At 34.7% G+C, this 26,227-nt stretch overlaps 1 protein-coding gene and 1 non-coding gene across 14 annotated transcripts in view; both read left to right on the forward strand.

Moving 5' to 3' along the window:
• The window catches only part of ST3GAL3 (ST3 beta-galactoside alpha-2,3-sialyltransferase 3), a 201,869-nt gene that overhangs the window by 119,420 nt on the left and 56,222 nt on the right, over window positions 1–26,227 (forward strand). For all 13 annotated transcript variants that reach the window (XM_026665724.2, XM_087960112.1, XM_087960114.1 and 10 more), the window contains 4 exons: window positions 3,590–3,684; window positions 12,705–12,768; window positions 16,043–16,138; window positions 23,043–23,229. In XM_026665724.2, the coding sequence (XP_026521509.2) occupies window positions 3,590–3,684; window positions 12,705–12,768; window positions 16,043–16,138; window positions 23,043–23,229 (442 nt within the window). The remainder of the gene's footprint in view (window positions 1–3,589; window positions 3,685–12,704; window positions 12,769–16,042; window positions 16,139–23,042; window positions 23,230–26,227) is intronic.
• LOC113411104 (small nucleolar RNA SNORD116) lies at window positions 5,100–5,191 on the forward strand. Its single transcript, XR_003370734.1, has one exon. It is a non-coding gene; the product is annotated as a small nucleolar RNA SNORD116 (small nucleolar RNA).

Consider the following 26,227-nt stretch of genomic DNA (forward strand, 5'->3'; position numbering starts at 1 on the left):
TTCCATTACAATAAGTATTTTATCTATCACTTTAATCACATTTGTTTCATATTTTCTAAATTCATTTCTATTTCTAATATAACAATGCTATCTTATGTACCCTTGCAGAATCCTCTCTTTCAATTAAATTTTCACCCATTATCTCTATGTCTGCTAAATAGGCTTGTACTTTTAATCCTTGTACGTTTTCCCTGTTTCTCTATATCCTGTTTCTGTCCTTTATAACTTATTTTCCTTTCCTTCTTTCCCCTCTTCTTCTCCCTCCCCTTTTGGATCCCTTGTCTCTTTAATTCTAATTCTCTCTTCTGTAATCCTCTCTTCTGTTTCTTCCTAATATTGTAATTGCTTTTCAAACTGTTCTTTTTTTGGTTGTTTTTTCAAATCTTAAATTTTTCACTCTCTTTCCCCCCCCTTTCCTTTTTTTCCTCCCACATAGAATTACTTGATCATTAACTATGGCTTCTTCTTTGTCCCGCCGTTCTTGTTCTTCAAGCATTTCTTGTTGTTTCTCATAGTTCAAGATCTCCATTTCTAAAAAATGAAAAACGAAGCCCCAAAAACCTCTTCCTTCTTGTGCATATTCTCTCTGTTTTTTAAGTTCAATTTTCAGTTCTTCCAAGAGTGATGCCATTTTAAACACTTTTAAACAACCACCCAATTGATTTTAGTCATTTAAATCCAATAGCCAAAAATCCAAAAATCCCCAAGTAATCCAAGACTGTTTCTTCTTGTTTCTTTTTTCCACTTTCTCTTCCTGGGGTTCTATTGTCTTGTTACAAAGTTTCAGTTAGAATGTATTTTTTAGGAATCTTGTTAAGGTTTCACTGTTAATTCCTTTTACTTCCAGGTGGTCTCCTCCATTTTTCCAGATCCCACCTTTTTGTTTTTTCCTTTTCTCTCCTTCTTTTAAAAGTTTTTAAATATCCAAGAAATCTTTATTATCCCTTTGACATTTTATTTTCAGCTTGAATGCCTATTAATGTCAAAGTGAGATTTTTTCAATTTCTTACTTAAGTCTCTTAGCTGTCAGTATGGGGAAGGAAAGAAAAAAAAATATTTTCCCGTCTCTCTCTCCTTCGCCACTTCAGAAATCTTCTTTGGGAACAACGTTATTCTTCATAGTTCAGATTCCAGGGTACCTTATGTTGTTGCTTTTTCAGTTCAACCCAGTCAATCAAAGCTTTCTCTTCTTGTGTTCCTCCTGCCCAATCTTTTCCAGTCGAGTTCTTCTTTGAGGTGGCCATTTCTGACCACCACTGCAACCGCCTTCAGGAAAGGGAGTAATGGCCAGCTGGGGAGGAGAGATGCGGCTCTCCTCAACCCTGCTGGCGGTCTTCCCCCTCTTTACCACCTCTACGGGGTGGCTTTGCCCTGAATCCAGCTGGCTCGGGGTGCTCCGGTGGCGAGCACGGATTGAAACCATGCACGATTGCGGATTTCGGTCCATCGCCAAAGAAACCCAAACAGGAAGTTCCAAAGGTGTTTTTTTTTCTTGAACTACCTTCAACAGTAAGCAGTATTAATTGCATGGGCTGTACTTCCCTCTAGAAGTTTGCATGTTGCAGTCCTGGTCTAATCACAGGGCAGCAGGTTTAGATAAAGGGACAAAATAAAGGTTCACTCTACCAAGAGGAATATCAACCTGGTGGCAAGTAAAACATGTTTAAATTACTTCATTTAGTTTTCATGGGTTGGAAGGAAAACTGGGGTAAAGTGAGTGGGCAGAATAATATACTGGTTCCATGACCAATCATTGAGCATTGATTGACTGGTTCCATATTAGCTGTTGGGTTTCAGCAAACATTGCAGCCACACAGCACAGAAGTCCTTCGAGTATCTAAAATGATAAAAAAACATCTCAATACTGAAATTAAAAGGCCTGGGCAATGGAATTGTTGTCATGTATTGCACAGTATGATTGGAACACATGCCTTGAAGTTTGTTTTTAAAAAGCTTCAATTAGTCTGACACATTTTTATTTATATATAAAAAAAGAAATGAAAGGATGTGAGCAGCAACAGCAGGATACTGTAGAGAGCATGTGTATGGGAGTGAGAGAAAATGAAGAAGAGCACCACTACTGGAGATAACATAGTTTAGCCTGTACAATTATATCCAGAGGAAAATATTTCCGAAGCACATTATATATGGCTTTCTTTTAGTCATTTTGTGATAATGAGCTGCTCCAAAGAAACTATTGATTTTTTTCTTCTAAATATTTCCAGAAATATTTCACAAGGAGAGTTCTCCACTCTTCTACTCGTTGTAGAATACCTTATGCCACCAGACTTGAAATTCTAGAACTAGAAAACCTTGAATTACGCCGTCTTCGGTCTGACTTAAGCATGGTATATAAAATCATACATTGCAATGTCCTACCTGTCAATGAATACTTCAGCTTCAACCATAACAACACAAGAGCACACAATAGATACAAACTCAAAGTAAACCGCACCAAACTTGATTGCAGGAAATACGACTTCAGCAACAGAGTGGTCAACGTCTGGAATACTCTACCCGACTCTGTGGTTTCTTCCCAAACCCCAAAAACTTTAACCTTAGACTGTCTACTATTGACCTCACCCCTTTCCTAAGAGGTCTGTAGGGGCGTGCATAAGCGCACCAACGTGCCTACCGTCCCTGTCCTATTGTTTCTCTTATTCTTCTTTTATTTTTCTTATATGTACCCATTTCATGTATTCACAACTATGTATACGCTTATACTTATTATCTTGTAAACAATTGGCAAATCAAATAAATAAATAAAAATAAAAATAAATAAATTCAGTAGACACCAGAAATGGCTACTGTTGTCAGAAATTTTAAAATACTAATATTTTCCAATGTGTATAGTATTTCGCCACGTTGAAAGTATGTGATTCATTATCTTATTATAAATCTAACCAGAATCTTGAAATACAATGCCTACAGATAGGACATTGAGTTGTTTGTTTATGACTACACAGTGAATTCATAGTAGAGGTAAAAGTTGAAGCGGGGACTTCTCATAGACATAGATTTGGAAGCATGATGAGGGATGGGTGTTACCTTGCAATGTGTGTCCTGATACAGCTGCGTAGCCTGTTATGTGTTCCATACTTTTGCTTGTATTCAAACTTGTAAGTACACTTTATACATAATAATCCTTTGTATACTTACAGTACACTTTCTTAAAAACTTCTAATTTCTGCTTAACTTCAAATATGATAAATGATAATATAATTTTATCTTAGCTTAGAACAATTGTGAGCATTATCTGTGAACCAGATCACTATAGCTTGCTCAACAAATTGCAGTTAAAATACCTTATGATATAATATAATGGTGTGAACCCATTCTCTTTATTCCTCTTAAATTGGTGAGTACCATCATTATAGACTTTGAACTGCCTGTTTGATCTAAATAATATCAAAATGCTTACTCGCACTCATTTCCAGGATAATATTGAATAAAGCTATAAATTCCTTTTGTTCTGAATTTTTTATTTGATACCATATTCAGATTGTAAAACTCTTTTTTTTTTCTTTGAAGTTTTGGTTTTCACTTTCTTTTCTTTTATAAAAGAATTCTGTTTTCATTATATTTATAGATTTTCCAAGCCAGCACCGATGTTTTTGGATGATTCCTTCAGGAAATGGGCAAAGATTCGGGATTTTCTTCCACCTTTTGGGATTAAAGGACAAGGTAGGATAACAAATCCACTATAATTGTATTCTGCATATTACCTTTAGAATTTATGAATTTGTATATTAACTAAATTTGAATTCTCCTTTTTGAGTATATTTTAAATTTCTTTCTTTTAAGTAGTACAAAATTGTCCTAAACAAAGCACTATTTTATATTTTCAACCTTCTGTAGCCACTTAAGAAAGGTGAGTAAGAAGGATGTTGACAATGACATAATTGGAAACAAATTTGCTTCCCATAAAAGGTGTAATTTATGGAAGGAACGTAAAGATAGGAAATTATTCAACGCAAAGTATACCAATTCAGGTGATAGTATCCTTTGTTTAGTATTACATAAAAAATGCTGGAATGGTTCTCCATGATGTCTGCCTTGTTAAACATGATATTTAAGACAGTGTTCAGTAGGTAAATCCAGTCTCACAACTCTATCTGTCTTCATACCACAAAAAGGAGCAGAGCAGAATATAATTAAATATAAAAGTTCCATAAGACGTTAAGGGTTTTATTATTTGCATAGTACAATATTTAGTTGCTCTATTGAAAGGAGACTTACTGAGGCATGAACTTGCTACTACTAAATCCTTGCACGTAATTAGTCCTCATTATGTAACCATGGCCAAGATATGCATATAGGTACCTCACCTTTTATACATATTTGCCTTTCCATTGGAGAGGCATCCTTCTTAGAAAGATGACAAATAGCCACTGTGCATTTTTTTACAGTAGAAATATTGACTGTGGAAGTGATTGGAAGTACAGATGGAAACAGGGTTACTCACTAATAGTGGATTTACAGGATCACTTTTCTGCAGAGTATAGATTATGGATCTCTCAGTGGGTTATTTATTTTCATAGGCTGAGAATTTTAGCCAAGAAATATCAGCGTGGAGAATTGTAGTACAGGATGACTGAATGTCTTTGGGCAGTCTTTGTTTTGTATTTCCAAGTTGCTGTCTGTTTGTGTCACCACTACAGAGCTGTGTTAATCTAGGATTTTATGTTGGACTTTCTTCAGTTAAAACCAGAAACCGCTGTTCTTGAAATGGTTGGGAGCTAAAGCAGTGGGAGCAAATCAAATGAATGGCTTGTATAGTGCCCTCTTGGGACCAAACTTTGTGCCAGGATTAAGTCTAAAGCAGTTTGTACTTGTGGGAGGAAAGAATTATTGTTCTCAGTAAACTAGTAGTCTAATGACAGTGCTGACAGATTAGAGCATGAGTGAAGCAAATGGCACCCTTCTCGCATCACACTCTCAAGCACACATCACTTGAAATTCTTGCATCAGCTTTTTTCCTTATCCCAGGGGAGGCACTGGGGATGAATTATTGTGAGTTGTTGATGGGATCAAAACCTCATTAAGGTTTTTAGTCAAGACTAGTCTGATTCTGGTTGAAACAGGATGGCAGGAGAAAGGTGCTGATGATGGCTGCCAAAATCAGAGGACTTGGGAAATTGAACAACTTTCTTGAGAATGATATTCAGTTGAGCATCAGAAATTGGAGGTCTGATCTGAGTGTAAAATCTGGCTGTTGTCAAGGGAGATTCACAACATAATATATACCTTGTGAAATACTTTGTGCAGAAGTTGGGCATTTGTGTCATCAAGTGTTTACTTTGAAATTCAGATGAAAATTGACTGGCATAATTCTGTCAACTTCAAGGTCAGCTAGCTTTACATTTCAGAATTTCAAACTACTATATCAGAATAATTTTAGATATTTTTTTTCTGTAAATAGATTTTAAAAGCCTTTATAGAAAATGACATGCCGTATCAGACTTTTAATGAAGAGGTTGGTGCCATCATCCATTTTGGGACATCAAAAGCAAATAAATAAACCTTAGTACATTTCTAAAGTTTAACATTACATACAGTTCAGCCTAAGTCTTAAATACATATACATATATAGTTATTTTTCTTATGTAAGGTTCTTTTTTCCCCTTGATCTTGTGCTCCAGAATGGCATGGGAAGAGCATTCAATGTAGTATTTATGGTCTGGATGCAAACCCTAACAGGACAGAGATTTTCCAGGCCTGATTTGTTGTTTCCCAATCTCTGCCTATTTAGTGATAATAGTGCTTTTATTGTTTTCTTCTAAATTATGTTCCTGGTTTTGTGTTCCCATGCATCTTATTTTCTAAAATGGATTTACTATGCTTTCTCTAGAAATGAAGCCCTCTGTGATATATCATTTGGAGCAATGAAGTGTACTTTGCTATGTAGGTCATTGAAATGTACTATATGTTTGCTAATTAGACATTGCCATTGTGTTTATTAAATTTACATATGAAAAATATCATACTGGAATTCTTCATTGTGTAAATTTTCTGGGATTAAGATGGTTTGGTCAAAGATATGGAAAGCAGCTGTAGTTCAACAACCAATAAGAAATTACTGAACTTGATATTAGTAATATTAAACCTGAATCCTAATTAGTACCTAGGAACAGTCTTCAAATGTTAGCCATGTGGTTTTCTTTTGATAATTTTGACATTGTAGGAATTTTCTCTTCAAGATAAGTACAGGTAATCATCTACTTATACTGACAATTGGGACCAAGGCAGTTGTTAAGTGAGCCACACCCAATACAATGATCTTTTTTGCCATGGTTAAGAGAATCACTGCAGTTGTTAGGTGAATCATGCAGTCATTAAGTGAATTCAGCTTCTCCTATTGACTTTGCTTATCAAAAGCCACTGGGAAGATTGCAAAGGCAAATTACACAACCCTGGTAACGTCATAAATACATGCCAGTTGCCAAACACTCATGTGATCAAGGGAATGTGTGTAAGTTTTAAGAATAAGGACCAGTTGTAAATCACTTTTTTCAATGCCTTTGTAATTTCAAATGATCACTAAATGAATAATTGTAAGTTGAAGAAAATTTTGAAGAAATGAAGAAAAGTAATCTCTAAGGAAGTTGTGTGATTTTGCTATGGTAGAAATAGTAATAAGCAGTCGTCCAATTGAGTATCCTCCAGAAATGTTACAATAGCAATTACAGGTGTGGGAGTCTCAAGTCTCCAGATGAAGGAAGATTGGCCTATATGCCAACAAAAAGTGTGGTCTCTGTGTGTGTTATATTACATTCTAAGTATCTTGTTATGGGGATATATTTAGGTTTGCATGTTCCAGAACTGGGAAGATCAAGAGGCATTTTTCACTGCTTGTTTTCTATGGATTTTTATATTTAGATCTTGACTTTAGGCTGACCTTGAAATTTATGATGTTCTGATGTTCTGGTAAATATTAGAGAAAAGTAATGACCACACAGAAAACAAAGTCTTTCTCTGTTTCTGAAGTGTAAGTGTAGAGAGTTTGTCCATGATATGTAAACATTTGTTTCTGTTCATTATGTTCCAACTTTCTATTCTATGTTTGAGAGAAATATCCTTATTTGAGAGAAATATCCTGCCCTCACAAGTCACTGTGATGTTTCTGACAAATTTGTATTCCTCTTGGCTTTTAACATTATTTCTTCCCATCCTTTTCTGGCTCTGTTTTCAGAATGCCAAAAAGCATCTGGTTGTTTACATAGGCATGGGTATTTGAGTAACTGAACCCACACTATTGGTGAATTGTATGCTTGGGAACCCCTTTGTATTAAGGTGTTGGAAGGGTGTTTTTTATTTATTTTTAATATACATGCATTTTAATATTTTTTGCCATCCAGAATCACATTGGTAATATAAATTGATATATGCAAAAATAAATACAACTGTTATGGGGATGGAAATGATACCGGCATTATCATTTGTTTTCAGTGTTCACATACCAATCTCACTACATTCACAGCCTGAACACAGAACTAACAAATATGATTTTTGTTCATCTCTCATTTCCTTTATTATATGATATCCCCTCTTCCTGTTTTTCGAGGAGGAATTGTGCAACTAAGATCATTCCGTGAAGTATTTGCATCCATATCATATAACGAGAGTAAGCTCACATACAGTTAATGTACTAGGTTAAGGAGCTCTTGGACTAAGTCAAGTGGCCCAAAAACCTAGGATGTATTAAAGGTAGTTTTATTGTGACTTGAATCTCATCAATACTGATTGGAACTTCCCTAGAGAAAAGAGAGTGTTCTAAAAATGTCACTCAAGGAGTTGAAGGAAAACAAATAATTATTTATGCAAGAATTTCTGTTAATTATAATTAAACTTTAAATGAAGTCATCATTGCCCATAAATATTCACAGATGGATTTTATATTTATTTGAAAATTCTTTTGATAGTTTATTAATGCCCATGTTTTCATAAACAGCTTGCATGCTTCAAAATTGTAAAAAGTTGTACATTAATTGCATTTAGAGCTTGAACTTAGGCAAGATAATGGACTGAACCAGGGCAAAAGAATAAGGCTTTCTTAAAGAGAGATAGGGATTGTGCATGATTATCTGTCTGGAAAAATGATTTTGTTCTTTCTAGATAGTACTGAAATCTTTCCAAAGATTTAGTTTACAAACTTATGTAATGACTAAAAGGGTATTTTAGATCCATTGTTATCATAAGAGCACAGGAGTTCATCTCAGCTATCTCTTCAGTTTCTTAATTCTCAAGTTCAGAAATTTATGTAATCTTGCCAGAAATTTCCACAAGTATGACCAATGCTGTTTCTGTCCCATAACTGACCTAAAATCTGACTGTAAGGGTGTCTATATAATATATTTCATCTAGGACCATCTGAAGCTGCCAAGCAACCATTTTTTCTAACCTTCTCCCTAAAAAGAGAAAGTGAAAGAGTGAATGGAAATTGTCCAGACAGGTGGGATCAAGAGATAGTTATTTTAAGGAAGAGGCAAAAATGTCACCTCCTGCAGTGAGGTATTTACCATTGTCCAAACCCACCTGGCTGTCACAACCTGGAACCTTTTATCAATCAGGAGGGACAGGGATCTAATTAACAGGTGGTTGTATGACAGCATTGAAGACCCTATCCAGTTCATGAATGCTAGCAGGATCAAACTGTTCCAAGATAATGGGTAAGACCTTTCCCCAGGCATCTCGCATGTACCTGCACCTGTGTGGACTCCAATTGGGAATGAATCTGTGCAACTTTGTCAGGTGTATGGAAAGCACTGGTTTTTGGTACCTGATCTCATGGAATGGCACCCCAAAAGTCAGACTCACATAGTCTTTAATTTCATTGTAGAAAGTAGTGAAAACAGAAGTCTTCCATAAGGTATTTAGTAGTTAATTTGTTTGCCATAAGTTCATTATTTATTACTTCAGTTGAATGATAATTCCATTCAGCTCTGTGGAATCATTTATTATGTTTTGGTATTTTAGCTTAATTTATTATCATGGATGTAGATGTTTTATTGTTTGTTATGATCTTGTAAACTAATGGGAGACCCTGAAAGATACAGCAGTATACAAATGTAATAAATAAACCTTTCAAAACTAAAGCAGAATCACATAAAAACTCTAAAAATAATATTGGGATCAAGTGTAGGACGAATAGTTTTCCTTGATTTTTCCTGCTCCAAATGTGATTAATTTTCCTAGAATCTCTTAAGGCTTGTTCCTGAAGCCTTCCATGTAAGGAATATATTTGCTCTCTTTGAATGAATGCATAGCAGATAAAAAGTATGTGTATTTACCATACTAAGCGAAGCTAATTCTTCAAATGGAGCCTGTTGGAAATTACAAGACTGAAATTTGCTATTTTTATTGTATATTGTTGTGGAATGTTTTATATAAAAGACACTCTGTGTAAACGTAGAGGAAAGTGACTCATTGTGCTTGCAGACCAGGCTTGGAACACCATATTGTTGATTCCTAGAAGTGAGCGCTGAATCATGAAGCCTAATAAGTGTTTATCCAATCTTCATATAAAAGCAGAGCAACAGCAGTATATTAGAGAAAGTAAGTTGAGTCTCTGAAAGAATCTTTGTACTGTCTCAGGAGTGATTGGCTTAATTACTGCAGCAGTATGATCAAACAGCTTCACCAGGATCTTAGCTGCATACGTATCTGTAGCTGCATATGCTACAGAATTTCATGTGGGTCTTAATAGGTTGAAGGCTGAACTAAGATCATATGAGTCATCATTCATCACATACTTAGGAATATTTCAAACTAAGTAGCATCTGTGTGAGTTGGGTCATCTGAGATATAAATATTTTCTAGAAATGGTGGTAGACTTTAGAAGAAACCCTCCTATACTACCACCTCTTACAATAGTAGACAACACAGTATCAACAGTAGAGACCTTCATATAGTAGAGACCTTCTACAGAGGAATTATTGAGTCTATCATTTGCACCTCTATAACTGTCTGGCTTGGTTCTGCAACCCAACAGGACAGACACAGACTTCAGAGGATAACTAGGACTGCAGAAAAAACAATTAAAAATTATTTAAAAAAAACAAACCAACTGCCTTCAATTGAGGACCTGTATACTGCACGAGTCAAAAAGAGGGCTGTGAAAATATTTACAGACCCCTCACATCCCAGACATAAACTGTTTCAACTCCTTCCCTCAAAATGATGCTATAGAGCACTGCACACCAGAAAAACGAGACACAAGAACAGTTTTTCCCCGTAAGCCATCACTCTGCGAAACAAATAATTCCCTCAACACTGTTCAACTATTTACAAAGTGTGCACTACTATTACTGTTAATCTTCTCACCACTCCTTATCACCCATCCCCTCCCACTTGACTGTTTCCTAGTATGATTTGACTGTTGATTGTACCCTATGACTATCATTAAGTGTTTTACATTATGATTCTTGATTCTTAATGAATGTACCTTTTCTTTATGTATACTGAGAGTATTTACACCAAGACAAATTCCTTGTGTGTCCAATCACACCTGGCCAATAAAGTATTCTATTCTTTCTATTCTTTTTTCTATTATTGCCTTTGCTTTATTTACTTACTTACTGAATACCTTTGCAAGTATTCTTAAATATACCACAGCTATTTATAACATTTTTGTTGCCAAGATGTCCCCATCAACCCTAATTCATAAATTATAAAAAGTGGAGTTGCTAAATTTGAGAAAGTTTAAGTGGATGATATAGCTATTGAAAATCTCTGGGTCACAAATAAGGAGCAGTATTAATAATGATAACTTTATTTGCTTTGAGGAAATCATTTGGGATGCTAGAATTGGATATATTTGTCATTGTTAAAGTGAGGGAAAACTAAATATGGAGAACAGTAGTACTTCATTCTGGTCTTTTCTCTCAGTTTCTCTTTTTCTCCTTGACTGTCTTACACATATGCACACATTTGCACACACAGTAGCTAGGTCCCATTATATTTATATAGAGCTTTCTAAATATATTCCACTCTTGAATTTTTGAAGTTTTAATATCTAAAAGAAAATGATATTTTCCTATCATCCTCCTGCTAGACAATTACTTTTAAAAAACAGTGCCTTTTTTTACTTCCTAAGAAACTTGACGCCTTCAATTTTCCTCCTTAATTATTGCTATTAATAAGTGAAAATGAGCAAGGTATTTGTAATGAGAGCAAAGGAAGTAGATATGAATATGTAATACTGTCTTATTTGCCACAAAATGTGCTTTTGATTTATGTTAGACCAGCAGTAATTCCCCAGTCTCAGACAGAAGTACTTTTCAAGTTCTGGTTTTAAGGACCTAAGGATTGCATTAGACATGCAAAATATGTTGTTTGCAAATGAGCATCGTGCCCAACCTCATATAAGCATTTAAATATGTCTCTATACTTGAATTTTACATTGAACTATTCAATATGCTTCTAAATACTGAATATTTAAGATTATATTTTATGAACAATGGGTCTAGCTTACTGCTGTAGACCAATATGTTCTCCAAATATGACTCTAAAATATTATTCTGTTAAGGAGACTTAATTTTATATTCAGATTATTTTGAGATATAACATAAAAAATAATGTCACAACAGGCTAATATATGATTGTTCTTAACTGAACTGGCTTTATCACTGAATTTGAGTTTAAAAAAAGGACAAGTTACTTGCTACTAAATGTATTATTTCTGGTTTTTCTCAGTTGTACGGGTCGGAGAATCCAAAGCATTTATAGAGATGGTATGCATCATGTAAAATTGTGTTTTTTAAACACTTTTTTAAAAAAATATTTTCTCCAGAATATCTATCTGTGGCATAACATCTCCAGGTATATGTTGTTGCTTGCTCTTTGGCTTGGTAGAGATAAGCCACACCAATACATTAGAGTGAGATTAATAAAAATGCATACTATGGTGACATTGAATACTGTGTGGTTTCAGTTTTTTTCCTCTTATTATAATAATAGCTGCCCATGATTGTAATACAAATAACTTCATTTGTATTGCTCTCCTAGCTAAACAGACATACATATTAAATATTTCCTTTTGTATTGTATTTCAGCTCACAGTACACAGAGAAGAATAGTTTATTATTCAATTAATTCCAGCTGGTATATGTCTGAGAAAAATGTGAAGCGATACTTGACAAAATACAGATAGTCCTTACAAGAGTTCATTTAGTGACCATTCAAAGTTACAACAACACTGGAAAAAGTGACTTATGACCATTTTTCACACTTACAACTATTGCAGCCTCCATCGTCATTGTAATCAAAATTCAGATGCTTGGCAGCTGAGTCATTTTATGACGGTTACAGTGTGCCAGAGTCATTTGATCACCTTTTGTAACCTTCTAACAAGCAAAGTCAGTAGAGTGTCCAGATTCACTTAACAACCATATTACTATTTTAACAATTACAGTGATTCACTTAACAATTGTAGCAAGAAAGGTTATGAAATGGGGCAAAATCCACTTAACAAATGACTCATTTAGCAATATAAATTTTGGGCTCAATTGTGGTTCTAAGTCAAAGACTATCTTGTATTTTATATTCCTTTTCTGATTTCTTGTTGAAGGGTTATAAATTAAACTTACGGTGCAGATTTATTCAACATTCACTTTGATCCTGAAGTTTTTATCCATCTCTCTTACGAATTGTGAAAAATCCTTGAAATGGGATCACTTTTTAAAGTATTCTTTCTTTCTCTACAGATAATCTAATCAAGGCCATCTTGTCAGTAACGAAGAACTACCACCTTACTCAAACCCTTGACAGGTGAGTCGATTTGCTAGTCTTGGCCTGTGAGATATACAGTATGTATTGCTTCTGAATTAATTAGAGAAGAGTTGCTATTAACAGCTCTTGTTGTTGATAAAACAGATCTTTTTCTACAGCTGATGTAATGGCATTTGGGAATTCCATTGGGAGAATGGGCCCAGAGAGGCTGCCTAGGGAATGGTGAGATAAGAGACAACATAGTTCATAGCTGGATAGTAAGTGAGGAAGAAGCTCAGAAGAGGCCCTTCATAATTTCTTGGAGTGTAAAGGAGATGGATGGGGAATTGTAATTTCAGACTTACAAGGTTTTGTTAATGTTGCCTTACAATAAAATAAAATAAAATTTTCATTATTCTTTCAAGCACTTTTTTACAATGTATTCTTTTAAATACATTAACTTGCCATATTCCCCAACTATGATTTTTTAATATTTTTTAATATTTTATTTGAAGAACATAGAAAACACTCTAACAAAGTAACAATCCAGTTTTTATAATTTGTGGATGGCAACAAGGGCCAATTATTGGATTTCTTACTACAGCCACCTAGGGCTGAGTTGGTGATGCGTATTTAGATTATGTGCAGGAAATATTTCTCCGAATGCTATATGCCCAGATTTCCTCACAGCCTTCTGTAACATTGGGACCTCAATTCCATTATGGTCCTGGTGTTCGATATTTTGGAAGTTATAATGTGATACATCTGACAGGTTGAAGAATGCTGTTTTACATTTAATATCAAACATGTTTCAATTTCATAGTTGTAATAAGTCCTACTTCCACATGGTCAAACTGAACAGTACCTTTTAATATTCTCTGAAATTAACTTTGTACCAAGTTTTTACATTTTCTGTATTTTCCATTAATCATTGTTCTGTCAGATTTCTCTTCTTCATCAGAAGTTCCTCATTTTCTAAAGCAAATGTTCATGACTTACCTTGCATTGCCAAAGTCACTGAAAAATCAACATTCTGATTTGTGACAAAAATGTGGACAATCCACTGCATAACAAAACACTGGGATTAATTTACTGCAGCTGGGGCATATTTGCAATGAACTTGAGACAGAAAGGAATAAAAGAGATTCAGGAAGTGTGTATACAGGTGAGGAATGAAGGTTATACAAATAGCAAAAAGTGACTTATGAACAACAATAGTGAAATTCATGAAACAAACTAACTTTCTCACAGGCCCAATAAACCATCATTTTATTGATTGGACAAAACCATCTTCACCATTTTATGGATACATTAAATCCCATCACCATTTATACATTAGAATTATTTCGCACATGCAAAAATCCGATTCACATCTAACAGATGTATGAATTTTCTTCCCATTCATTGATTACATTGAGAGGTTATTACTACAGGACAGGAGTTGGCAACATTCCCTTGGTTAGGATCAGAGGCCATGCCACCATCACCATTTCCTCTTCCTTTTTCACTACACAATTCACTCTCACTGGTACCAGGCAGAGGACTTGTGGCTGCATCTAAATTAAGAGTGGCTAGTGAAATCATCACCAAAATGACTTCCTACCCAAGGAGGTGGAGAGTGCTCATATGCGCAGCTGAACAGGTAGTTGCTCTATCCTCCTCTCTATGGAACATATTTTTATTGGGATTGTGGGCTGGATGGCTTTGGTTAATGGGTCACATCCAGCCCATGAACTCTAGGTTGCTAACCTCTGTTCTGTGGCCAGATAATTTTAATCAAATGCTGTTTTCAACTTTTTCCAGTTGCGGGATTGAAGTAAAACCACTTTCTCATCCCAAAATTGAAGAAAAAATTTTGAGAATAGGGATGAGGTAAACTACATTAAGAGGATGGGAGACTAAAAACAGATTGTGACCTCATGGTCACACTGTCTTCCTCTCTGTTGCATTCAAGAAATCCATTAAGATGGTGCTTTTCAGAAGAGGTTTCCATTTCATTAGTGGCAATGTAGCAATAGGGAGAGTAGTGATTATATTTTTTTTAAGGTGATTCTAATTCTATGCCTTATTATTTTCATGGGTTTAAGTTGGCTAGGGTCATTAATGAGGCAGCATATACTTAAATAAATTAATGATGTAATCAATAAAAATAAATTACAATACATATTTAGGTTTAGTGAAGTACAAGAGGCAAATTCAGGCACTATCTTAGTTGCTCCCAAATATTTCTAACAATTTTATTTTATGTAGCTATATCTTGATAATTGGCAGTCTACTGTTATTTTGTACTCTATGGTCATGCTCTTTTTAAGATTAATGCACAGTTTTTCCACACATCTTTATATTTATGGCAGGTACAGTCACTATTTGAGAGATGAGGGACTGCAATCCAGCCATCTGATCTTCAGTAAAAGTTACAGAAGGCAAGTTATTTTGTAGGCAGGGTAGCAGATTTTAAGAATGGGAACAGGAGTAGAAGACCTTAAAGAAAGAAAGCCATTTAATTTCCAGTTCTTTCAAATGCAAGAAACAGTCTGAAATCGCAATTTTGGGAAATTTACGGCCTTTTGTCAGGGATTGTGGCAGGATTGGTATTACAGATGAAAAAATCATCACCATATTTCAAACATTTTGCTGCCAAATTTTGGTGTGAAATAATACTCTAGTGCAGGGGTGTCCAACCTTGGTAACGTTAAGCCTGGAGGACTTCAACTTTGCTGGCTGGGGAATTCTGGGAGTTGAAGTCCTCCAGGCTTAACGTTACCAAGGTTGGACACCCCTGCTCTAGTGTTAAAGGTATGTATGGCATATGGACTATCTAATTTAGATCATCCATTTCAATTCCTCCTTTCTTACTTTATTTATCTTTTGATAACAAAGTGGTGTCTCTGTGTTGAGAGAGACTGTTATTGATATACAAATTGAGGGAGGAGAAATCAGAACATTTGTCCAGACTTATAAAAAAGACTAATTCAAATGTACAGCAATCAATTTCTAAAACTCAAATATATATTATTATTTACAGTACTTTACAGCATCTTTTACTTTTGATCTGTAGCAATCCATGGCCAAGAAAAAGATCTTGTGCAAGTTCCGAGTTAAACTCAAGCAGAAAAATAGGGACAACCAATTTCTACATGATAGATGTAACTTTATGTCTATGATCTTCCAATACCAATATCTTAATTGTATTACTATCGAGGGTCATTCTCTTAATTGTGAATTAACTACTTTCTGATTCTTTTAGGAGAGACTGGCTCAGATCTGGATCAGAAATATTTCTGTGCCTATGTATTTCGCTGTTTAACCAACTGCTCTTCTGTTTCCTTTCCAGTCTTAGCTGCAAACGATGTATTATTGTGGGAAATGGTGGCATTCTAGCAAACAAATCTCTGGGCTTGAAAATTGATGACTATGACATTGTTATCAGGTGAGTTGTTTCAGCAAAAGAGAAGAGAAAATATTATGCGGGTCATTTTCCTATATTACTATAAATAGCAGAAAAAGTGAAATTAACAAAAATAACAGCCATCCATTATTCAACATTTGAATACTTGGTTCTTTTTTCAGCATTTGAAATGATCCTTTGATTAGAATCCATTGTTTTATCTTCATTGAAACAATCCTAATGACACGATTCTCATATTAGTTCATCTTCCTAATCTGGTGCCTGCCAGATGTGATCAATTTCAAGCTTCCCAAATTCCCAACCAGGATGTATTAACCTATTTTGCTTAATATTAGGCATAATTGATAGCCAACATCCTGTTGAAGATATTGCATTATACATGCCGTTGTTAATTCTAAGGAACAGTTGCTGCAGGGCTACATGCTGTTCATAAGGAAGTGAGATTTTGTGGAAGCCACAATTCTGTTTTCCCACTTTGCTCAGAATATCCTCCTCATCAGTCATGTCTGACCCTCAGCCACTCACTCCACTCAGAGAAGAAGATATGATTAAAGAGTTAAAAGGTCCAGCCCTCCTACACCAAATTTGTTTACTGCACAATTCCTGCTGAGGATTAGGCACAGCTTAGAAGGTAATAAAAGGAAAGGCTTCAAGGCTTTTCCAATGTGCTCAAATGAAAGAAACTATTTTCCAAAATTATTTCAAAATGGGATTCTTGGCAAGGAAGATAGAAATAGCTATCGTCTGGAGCTTATGTCACAACACTTTGCATTTGATAGGATCTTGCATTTAATGTTTATGGACCTGACCTGCAGTTTGTTTTGTTTTAATACAGGCAGTAATGACACAAGTGAACCGTATTATTTGCAGAGGTTATATTCTAGAGTTCCATTTATAGAAAATACTCAACGTAACTTTTAAATAAATTAAACTTTGGTCACTCAAAGTTGTATCATTTTTTGACTTATGACAATGGAGCACCAGTACATAAACAAAAAGTGAACATGTATCAGTCATCCAAAATTGTAAGTCTGGAGTGCCTTTCCATGATTCCATAATTAGGGCCTTTTACTGTCTCCTATGCACAATAACTCTGTGATTCATGTTTATGGTGATAAATTCCACTTTTTCAAATATATTCTTCAAAAGAACATTCACACCTTTACAACAGTTGTTAAATAATAGGTTAAAAATTATATGAATATTAAGAGGGGGGGAAGGGTATAGTTTTCCCTCTCCAGTTGTGTCCAACTCTAGGGCACAGTGCTCATCTTCATTTCTTGGCTGAGGGAGCCAGCATTTTCTAAAGACATTGCCTTGGTCATGTGGCCAGCGTAGCTATGCACCAAAGGTACACAGAATGCTGTTACCTTCCTACCAAAGTGGTACCTATTTATCTACTTGCATTTGCATGCTTTCAAACTACTAGGTGGGCAGGAGCTGGGGCAAGGAACAGGAGTTCCTTGCAAGTTCAACAGACATTTTAATTGAATTTTTACATAAGTGATTACGTTTTTGCCATAAAAATATTTTAATTAATATTTAACCAATCTATTTAGAATGATTTAGACATACTTATAGAAATGTCTTTAAGTAAATATATTCATACTGAGGCAGTAATAATTTTCCATAGAATTTTTAATAATCTGTATTTTAACATGTATTTGTGGTGTTTTTTTTTAAATGTCAAATTTAAAGCCACAAGTGAAGGTAATAATATTTGGAATAACTGTTCTCAAATACTTAAAATTATTGAAAAAACAGGTAAAACTCAGCTACAGTACACATTTTCATTGCAGCATTAGAACCTGTGTGGAACAGATGAATTTACAGCAGTTAATCCAATAGCCTCTTCAATTTCTTGAACTGTTGGACAGCCTCAGTAAGTTTTTTATGTAAAATGCATAATTAACAATAAAACATAATATATCATCAAAAGTTAACATCAGTTTATGTTCAATTCCAGCCATTGCTACATTTAAAATGCCATCAGTTTATTCAATGGGACAGGACAGTAATTCCAGTGTCAAGTTTGAAGAGGAGACATTCCCAACAAGCACCACAAAATAGATTAAGAAAAATATCAATCTGTAGTAAACCTAGTAGAAGGCATAGAGTACTTCACATTAATGTAGCTAATAAAAACTTTAACAAATCTGTATATAGACAAACCTCTTTCAGAACTTTCCAATGTAGTATGTCAGTATCTCCTACTGTTACTGGTTGTAGAATTTCTTACTATTTAAGTAAACTTTTATTTATTTTATTTAGCAATCTAATATTACCAGGTCCTTGATGACTTTTTAGAAATCTACATCGTATGGGTTGAATAATTTGTGGTAATATTTTTTTATAGTTTATGAACTAATGTAATAGTTAATTCATGTTTAACAAAGAAATTGGATGCTAACTTGAAGAAAGAACACAATAGCATAGGCTTCTAAGCAGGAGATTATTTAGAGAAGCTTAATTATTAAATTCCAATAGCACTAGAACAACATCCACCCACTCATATAAATCAATATGTTTCTTGTACCAGTCTACGGAATAGCCATCTGGACCAAGAATGCTTCCTGTTTCATGGATTTAATAATATGCCCTTATTTCTTAGAAAGAGAAAGATGCAGTTGAGTAGATAGTCCAATAATTCATTATCTTAGGAAAAACCAATCCATGATTACATTTGACTCTGGAATTTAGAATAAAATGGAAAGCATGTTTGTTTGCTTATTTATTCTATTTCTTAATTGCCCATTTCCCCATTTATGAAGTATGGATTATTACAAGTTGAATCTTTGTTGTCTCTCTCAGTAGAAATAATACCACTTGATTGCAGTTGTTTCATTTTAAGAAATTTATAATCTATCAAATAATATAGTCATTCCTGCCATCTTTGCCTTGTATAATTTAATAAATATTCTGCATCAAATGCATAAAGAGAACTGAGTTCCTGTTTAAAGTCCATAAGAGTTGTTTGTTTAAGTGTTATATTTAAGTATTTGTATTTGTTGTGCTATATTTAAGTAGTTAAGTATTTGTTCTTAAAACACAGCCAACAATCAGCCAGTATACCATTTGGCAGCCTATTTGTCTCCTGTAAGATGGTCTCAGTTGTGGCTTAGAAAACTCCAGGAACCTTGTCTTGATAATTTCAAAATTCTCACAGAAGATATTTTAAATTACTGTGCTGAGAACATCATATTTGACATGACAATTATAGAACTGCCCAAATAGGTTATTTCAGCTGTATTTGTTTATTTATTGATATCCCACCTTTATTATTTTCAATAACTCAAGGAAGTGAACATACCGAATATTCCTTCCTCCTCCTATTTTTCCCACAACAATAACCCTGTGAGGTGAGTTGTGTTGAGAGAGAGAGAGACGCTAGTCTAATGAAAGTCAGCTTTCATGCCTAAGGTAAAAACATGTAATCTCTTGGTTTCTAGCCTGGTGTCTTAACCACTGGACAGGGATGTCAAACTCATGGCCCGCAAGCTGGATGTTTCATGTACTGGCCTCGCCCCTGCCCAGTTTAGCGAAGGGGGAGAAAGTCCTGATACGTCACGTGACGATGCCGTGACAATGTGAATTTGACACTCCTGCACTAAACTGGCTATACTCTCTTAGCACATATTCCAATCATGTTTTTTAACTGTTTGATGGTTTAGATTTTTTCTCCAGTAATACTGCAGTAATTTCTAGTATTTGAAGTAGTTTGGAAGTTCTTTCCCCCTTTATGTAAGTGACACAGCCTTAAAATTGTCTCTGTTATTGGAGACTTAAGTCTTCATGAATTAGATATATTTCTGAATTCTTTGAGGAATGTTTCAGCTGATATAACCATGATTTTGAGGAAGCCCTGATCTCATTAGGGAATAACGATAAGAAATGTACTTTTGAAAGAATAACTTTGAAGTACTTTATATCTCATTTAAATGCTCATTTGTTACAATATTTACTTGAACACTGTACTTCTAATTAACACATTTGCAATTCTGTGAAAAACTTTGATTAAATTGTAACACTGCAAACTTAGTACAGACAGCAACTTAGCAGCAATTTATATGTTGTAAAAAAGAAATGCAAAAATAGTATGAAGGAATGAGAATGACTCTAGGAATTCCTTTGTATAACATAATTGAAAATAGTGTGCCTGATATCTTTAAATGAATATTTTTCTCAAGATTTGTTAGTAGTAATAGGTGGGAAGTATGGGAAGTATCAAGTTGCTAAAGGAATTTGTTGCTTCTTCCCTGGTATAATTGAAAACTCCCAGACTTCTGGTTTGAGCTTCTTCAGCAACAGACCGAAACCTCGTCTCTGCGAGGCTTCGATCCGTGCTCGCTGCTGGAGTGCCCCGAGCTGGCTGGTTTTGGGGCTAAGCCACCCCGTAGAGGTGGTGAAGAGGGGGGAGACTGCCAGCAGGGTTGAGGAGAGCCGCATCTCTCCTCCCCAGCTAGCCATTACTCCCTTTCCCGAAGGCGTTTGCAGCGGTGGTCAGAAATGGCCACCACAAAGAAGAACTCGACCGGAAAAGAATGTGCAGGAGGAAGATAAGAAGAGAAAGTTTTGGTTGACCGGGTCAAACAGCAAAAGCAACAAATAAGGTACCCTGGAATTGAAACTGTTAAAAAACAATAACATTGTTCCCTAAGAAGATTTTTAAGCTGCGAAGGAGAGAGAAAAGGGAAAAGATTTGGTTTTCTCCTTTTCCTATACTGACAGCTAAGAGACTTAAGCAAGAAATTGGAAAAAAATCCACTTTGACATCAATAGGCATTTAATGCTGAAAATAAAAAGTCAAAGGGATAATAAAGATTTCTGGATAATTAAAAGCTTTTGAAAACAGGAAAGGAGAGAGGAAGAATAAAAGGGCAGGATCTGGAAGGGAGGAGACTGCCTGGAATTAAAAAAGAACTTAAAATCTCAACAAGACTTCCAAAAGATACATTCTAACTGAAATATCGCAACAAAAACCCCAGGAAGAGAAAGTCGAAAAAGAAATAAGAAGATATAACTCGGGACTATCTGGATTACTTGATGATTTCTGGATTCTTGGTTATTGTTTTGAATGACTAAAATCAATCGGGTGGTTGTTTAAAACGTTTTAAAATGGCTCCACTTTTAGAAGAACTGAAAATGGAACTTAAAAAGTACAAAGAAGATGCACAAGAAGGGAGAGGTTCTTTTGGCTTCGTATTTCAGTTTTTAGAAATGGAGATTTGGAATTATGAGAAACAACAAGAAATGCCCGCAGAACAAGAAGATTGCGACAAAGACGAAGCCATCTTTAATGAACAAGTAATCTTAGATGGGGGGGGGGAAGGAAAGGGGAGAAAGAGAATGGAAAGTTTAAGATTGGGAAAAACAACTCCAAAAAAAAAATAGAGTGAAAAATAAGTATAAAATCAGAAAGCAACAGAAGAGGGAAATGCAGAAGATAGAATTAGAACTAGAGAGACAAGGGGGTAAAAGGGGGAGGGAGAAGATGAGAGGGAAGAAAGAAAGGAAAAGAAGTTATAAATGACAGAAGCAAAATATAGAGAAACAGGGTCTATTTAGAGATAATGGGTGAAAACTTAATGGAAAAAGGGATTCTGCAAAGGTACATAAGATAGTATGGTTATATTAGAAGCAGAAATAATTTTAGAAAATATGAAACAATGTATGATTAAAATGTCTGATAAAATAGCTATCGTAATTCAGTGGAATGCTTGTCAATAAATAAATGTAACAAAAGGTATATTTAATGATTTATAAAACATGTGAAGAGAAATAAGGGAATAATTAATTATGGAGAATATATGTGTTTTTAAGGAAGTATGATATTTAATTGAAAAGAAGTGTTAAAGATGTTATGGTTTTAATGATTATTAATGATAGAACTGAACTGGAATGGAATGAGGGTTTATAATTACATATATTTACAATCTTTTTTTTTTTTTTTAAAGAATATAGTGTGTATTATAAGAATGTGCCAAGCAGAATTCGATTGGAAGTTATGTATTATGTATTATATTGAAGGTCATAAATTTAAGGTATATATTGAAGTTTAAATAAGAGTTGAATGGATGTAATTAAAAGATATAAAGGTGTCATACTCCAATTAGTAACTACAGGAGAAAATTTGTTTAATGAGAAAAGATAATATGAAATTGAAACAGAACAGACAAAAGTATAAATATAATGATTTGAATTGAGATGAGATAATCAAAATAAAATTGAGAAAATTAAAAGAGGGGAAAAACTATATAGAAAATGTAAAATAGTATAAGATATGGAATAAAATACAAAAAGGAGCATGAAATTGAGTTTTGTGTCTGTATAAAGAAGTTCAACCCGGGACCATGCTATTTTCAAAAAAGATGTTTTACTTGTATTTTGTGTGTGAAAACCCAAATAAAACTTTATTAAAAAAAGAAAAAGAAAAGAAAACTCCCGAAATAACATGATTTTAACAGGGTTTAATTATTCTTGTCTCCTTAAAATTTTTATACTGCTTTAAATTTTTAATGCTGACATTTTAAGTTCTTATTTACTCTTTCAGATTTTGAGGTTTTATTATACACTGCCTAGAGTACCTCTTTGAGTTGGGATGGCAGTTCAGGAATGTGAAATATAAATAAATAAAAAATAAACTTATTTTGTCAATATTAATACTTTCTCCATACAACATATAATCACATATCTTGCCTCCAAAGAATAGACCATTTATAGTGTAAACTAATGGCAGTATCAGGCAGTTCTATTTTTGCTTTATTTACTACTTACTGCTTTATTGGTGGTAACAATCCCCAATAATTTGAGTGTGATGCCTTTGCAATTTTTACCGTGGTGGAGTTCCTGACATTGATTTTTGCCACACAAAACTTTGAACTCTAATATAAATACAGTTCATAATTTTTCTCTTATCTCCTGGAAGGCTGAATTCTGCTCCAGTAAAAGGCTTTGAAAAAGATGTTGGTGGCAAGACAACAATGCGGATAACATATCCAGAAGGGGCTATCCAGAAACCGGAGCAGTATGAGAAGGATTCACTGTTTGTACTGGCAGGATTCAAGTGGCAGGATTTCAAGTGGCTGAAGTACATTGTTTATAAGGAAAAAGTGGTAAGATAAAGTGTGTTTTTTTTCTCCTCAGATTTTTCAGGGTTATTCACTTATAATTACAACATTGATTTCCAAAGAAATGAAATGATAAAATATATGTGATTACAGTGACCACAAAAGCTGCAGCTTGCATCAGAAGTTGCTTATATATGTATTATGACATCACCTCATATGTGCTGTTACTTTGATATAATCTCAGTTTTCTGCAGAAGCTTCTGAAATAGAACTTAGTTATCAGCTCAGTATGTATGCTTTTTGCAAATTCCAATTCTATGGAATTGCATCTGTCTTAACAATAGGTCTTGAGTTCTTCTCCAAATAATCTGGGCGTCAGAGTTTATTAAATTCAATTGAAGTTGTTTATAAAAAAAATAAGAAACCTGGGATGGCAATGCATAACAAATAATTGATAATGATAGAGTGAAAAGAGCATAGTTTTGCAAACTACCTGCTGGAAAAAGTCAATAATAAGGTTGATAAATGAAAACAATAGCCCTGAATAATAAGTTCAGACTAAAGACTGGATGATACATTTGGGACTGATTAGATAAAGATGTGTCTTGCATCCTGAGCAATACAGTTTTTAGAAACCATATGTAAATAGATTTTTATAGAGGTTTTTCATTTGTACTTGAATATAAAATGATGAAACTATTTTTATTTTTGTTCTCAACTTTTGTAGGTTATTTTTGTTCTTACTTGCAACTTACATTCTGTTCTTTGTCAATTATTTGAAATATATATGATGCTCTGTTAGTAGAGCATGTTTTGTTAGCTTAATAGCAAAGCAGGGGACAACTGTGCTTTTAGTTGGGAATTATTGTCCTTTTTGCATCTGTTTTATTAGGATATATCCAGCAGAAATATATTTCAGAAATACAGATCCTGCCAAGATTAGCTCAGGTTATGCAAATAAGCTATTTAGTTGGTTGATTCAAAGATAATTCCTTGTTTCAGAAAAAAGATTTCATCTGCAAATTCTCCTTCAACATCTGCTTTGTGTTGGCCAAGAAGCCAAGCAAATGTTTATTATTTGCATTTTGGTAATTTCCAGGTTTTTCCCTCTTATTTGAATATACCCAATTTCACCAATAATCTACCCAAACATGAATTTATAGAGGAAGTTCTGGTGGCATCAAGGTATAGTCTTCATTAGTGGAAGTCTGATGGTGAGTGAACACTTGCCTGCAAGTGCAGCCATGTTAAAAACCTGCTTGTTGCACAGGCATCTGTGAGTCACATAGTGCAAGGAAGGCTTTGAGGATCAAGTAGGGTTCAGTTGTATTTCCTCAAGGGAATTAGAATATATGTGCTTCCTTGCCTTCTCAATCTATATGTGCATTAGTTTGGTTTCCAATGTATTTTAGGGATATGAATAATTATTGATCAAAGTTGCATAGCTTAGGAAAGAAAACAAGGCATAATGTTATATAATCCTTCTAGACATCCTTTAGTGAAAGAAGGTACGAGAGAAATTCCCCATTTTATATAGTATAGGAGACTAGTCATGATTTGTATTTGAAATGTGAGATACAAAGTGGTTATGTGAACACAAATTGCATATTTATTGGAGGAAAATATTTCTGTCTCCATATTTCTTACTTCTGCTTATATAATTTTTGGAGGCATTATTAGCTGAGCTTACTTTAGAGTCATAGAGACCTTTTAATATCATAATAGTAAGTTTTGTAAAGAGATGAACTACGGTATAATGCACTGTGAAGTTAGTAACTAATCTTTCCTTGTTGAATAGTTTATTGTGACCTCTGGTACTTCCTTATTAACTATTGTTTGTCATCACACATGTGAATTCCTTACTACCATTAGACAAAAGATACATAAAAACATGCACTTTCACCCTGAAAGCCGATGCACAGTCCAAATAGGTTAAAACTAATCCATCTTGCAGCAAAGGGTGAATGGGTTCTCTAGATGCTTAAGAATGAGTCACAATCATGAGGGAAAAGCAAAGGGAGAGGCAGAAAGCAGATCTGTCAAGCCGACTACTTCCAGGAGGTATTAATACACACAGGGACTAGAACATAAATTTCTCTTTTACTTCACCTCCTTTTTTTGTTTTTGTAAGCTAATTTTGCCAGATATATCTAGAAGTATTACAATATACTGTATGTCAAGAAACATTCTTGGAGGACAAAAAAGGGGGGCTTATTTCATCCTCCTGCAGTCTGCCTTTCTATATACTACTAAAACTGTTGCATCTGTTTGATATTTTGAAACCTTCAAGTGTAATCTACCATTAGGTATAATGGTGAATTATAGGGTAACAGTTTTTGAATCAACATACTTCAAATGGCTAACTTAAAGAATCCATCCAAAATCTGGCAACTGTGACTCCTATGGGAAAGAAGTTTGGCAAAGTTGTGGCCTCTTCAGCTCCAATGGACCATTCAACTACACTTCCCCAAACCTGTGGTCCTGTGGTGCAAGGGAAAAGGGGAGGGGTATATCCCTACCCTCTTACCCACCTCCCTCTGGCCCCGCACCTCCTCAGCTGGTGGCAAGGCCTAACAGGGTGAACAGGGATTGTCTGCTTCGGGAATCAAGGCTGAAATTTGAAATACATGCCCGATTTGCATGTATACCTGACTTACAACCACAATTGAGCCCAAAATTTATGTTGTTAAGTGAGGCATTTTTAAGCAAATTTCCCTCCATTTTATGACCTTCCTTGACACAGTTATTGAGTGAATCTTGGAAACCGTCATAAATATGAAGCAGTTGCCAAGCACCTAAATTTTGATCACATGACCATGGGGATCCTACAACAGTTGTGAGTGTGAAAAAGAGTCATAAGTTACTTTTTTCAGTGCCATTTTTTTAAAGTTGTCACTGAATGAATATTTGTCAGTCGAGGACTACCTGTATCTCAATGGCAGTGGGCAATAAGGGATGGAAAGAAGAGAGCAATTTGGATGCCTGCTGGTGAAATAGCGCTGAATGGGGGTGCCAGCAGGCGACAGGTAAGTCCTCTTTTTCC

This window comes from Notechis scutatus, chromosome 3, assembly GCF_049901735.1.
Source record: "Notechis scutatus isolate UNSWTSFEM ecotype Mainland chromosome 3, rNotScu1.2, whole genome shotgun sequence".
In the NCBI taxonomy this organism is placed as follows: Eukaryota; Metazoa; Chordata; class Lepidosauria; order Squamata; family Elapidae; genus Notechis; species Notechis scutatus.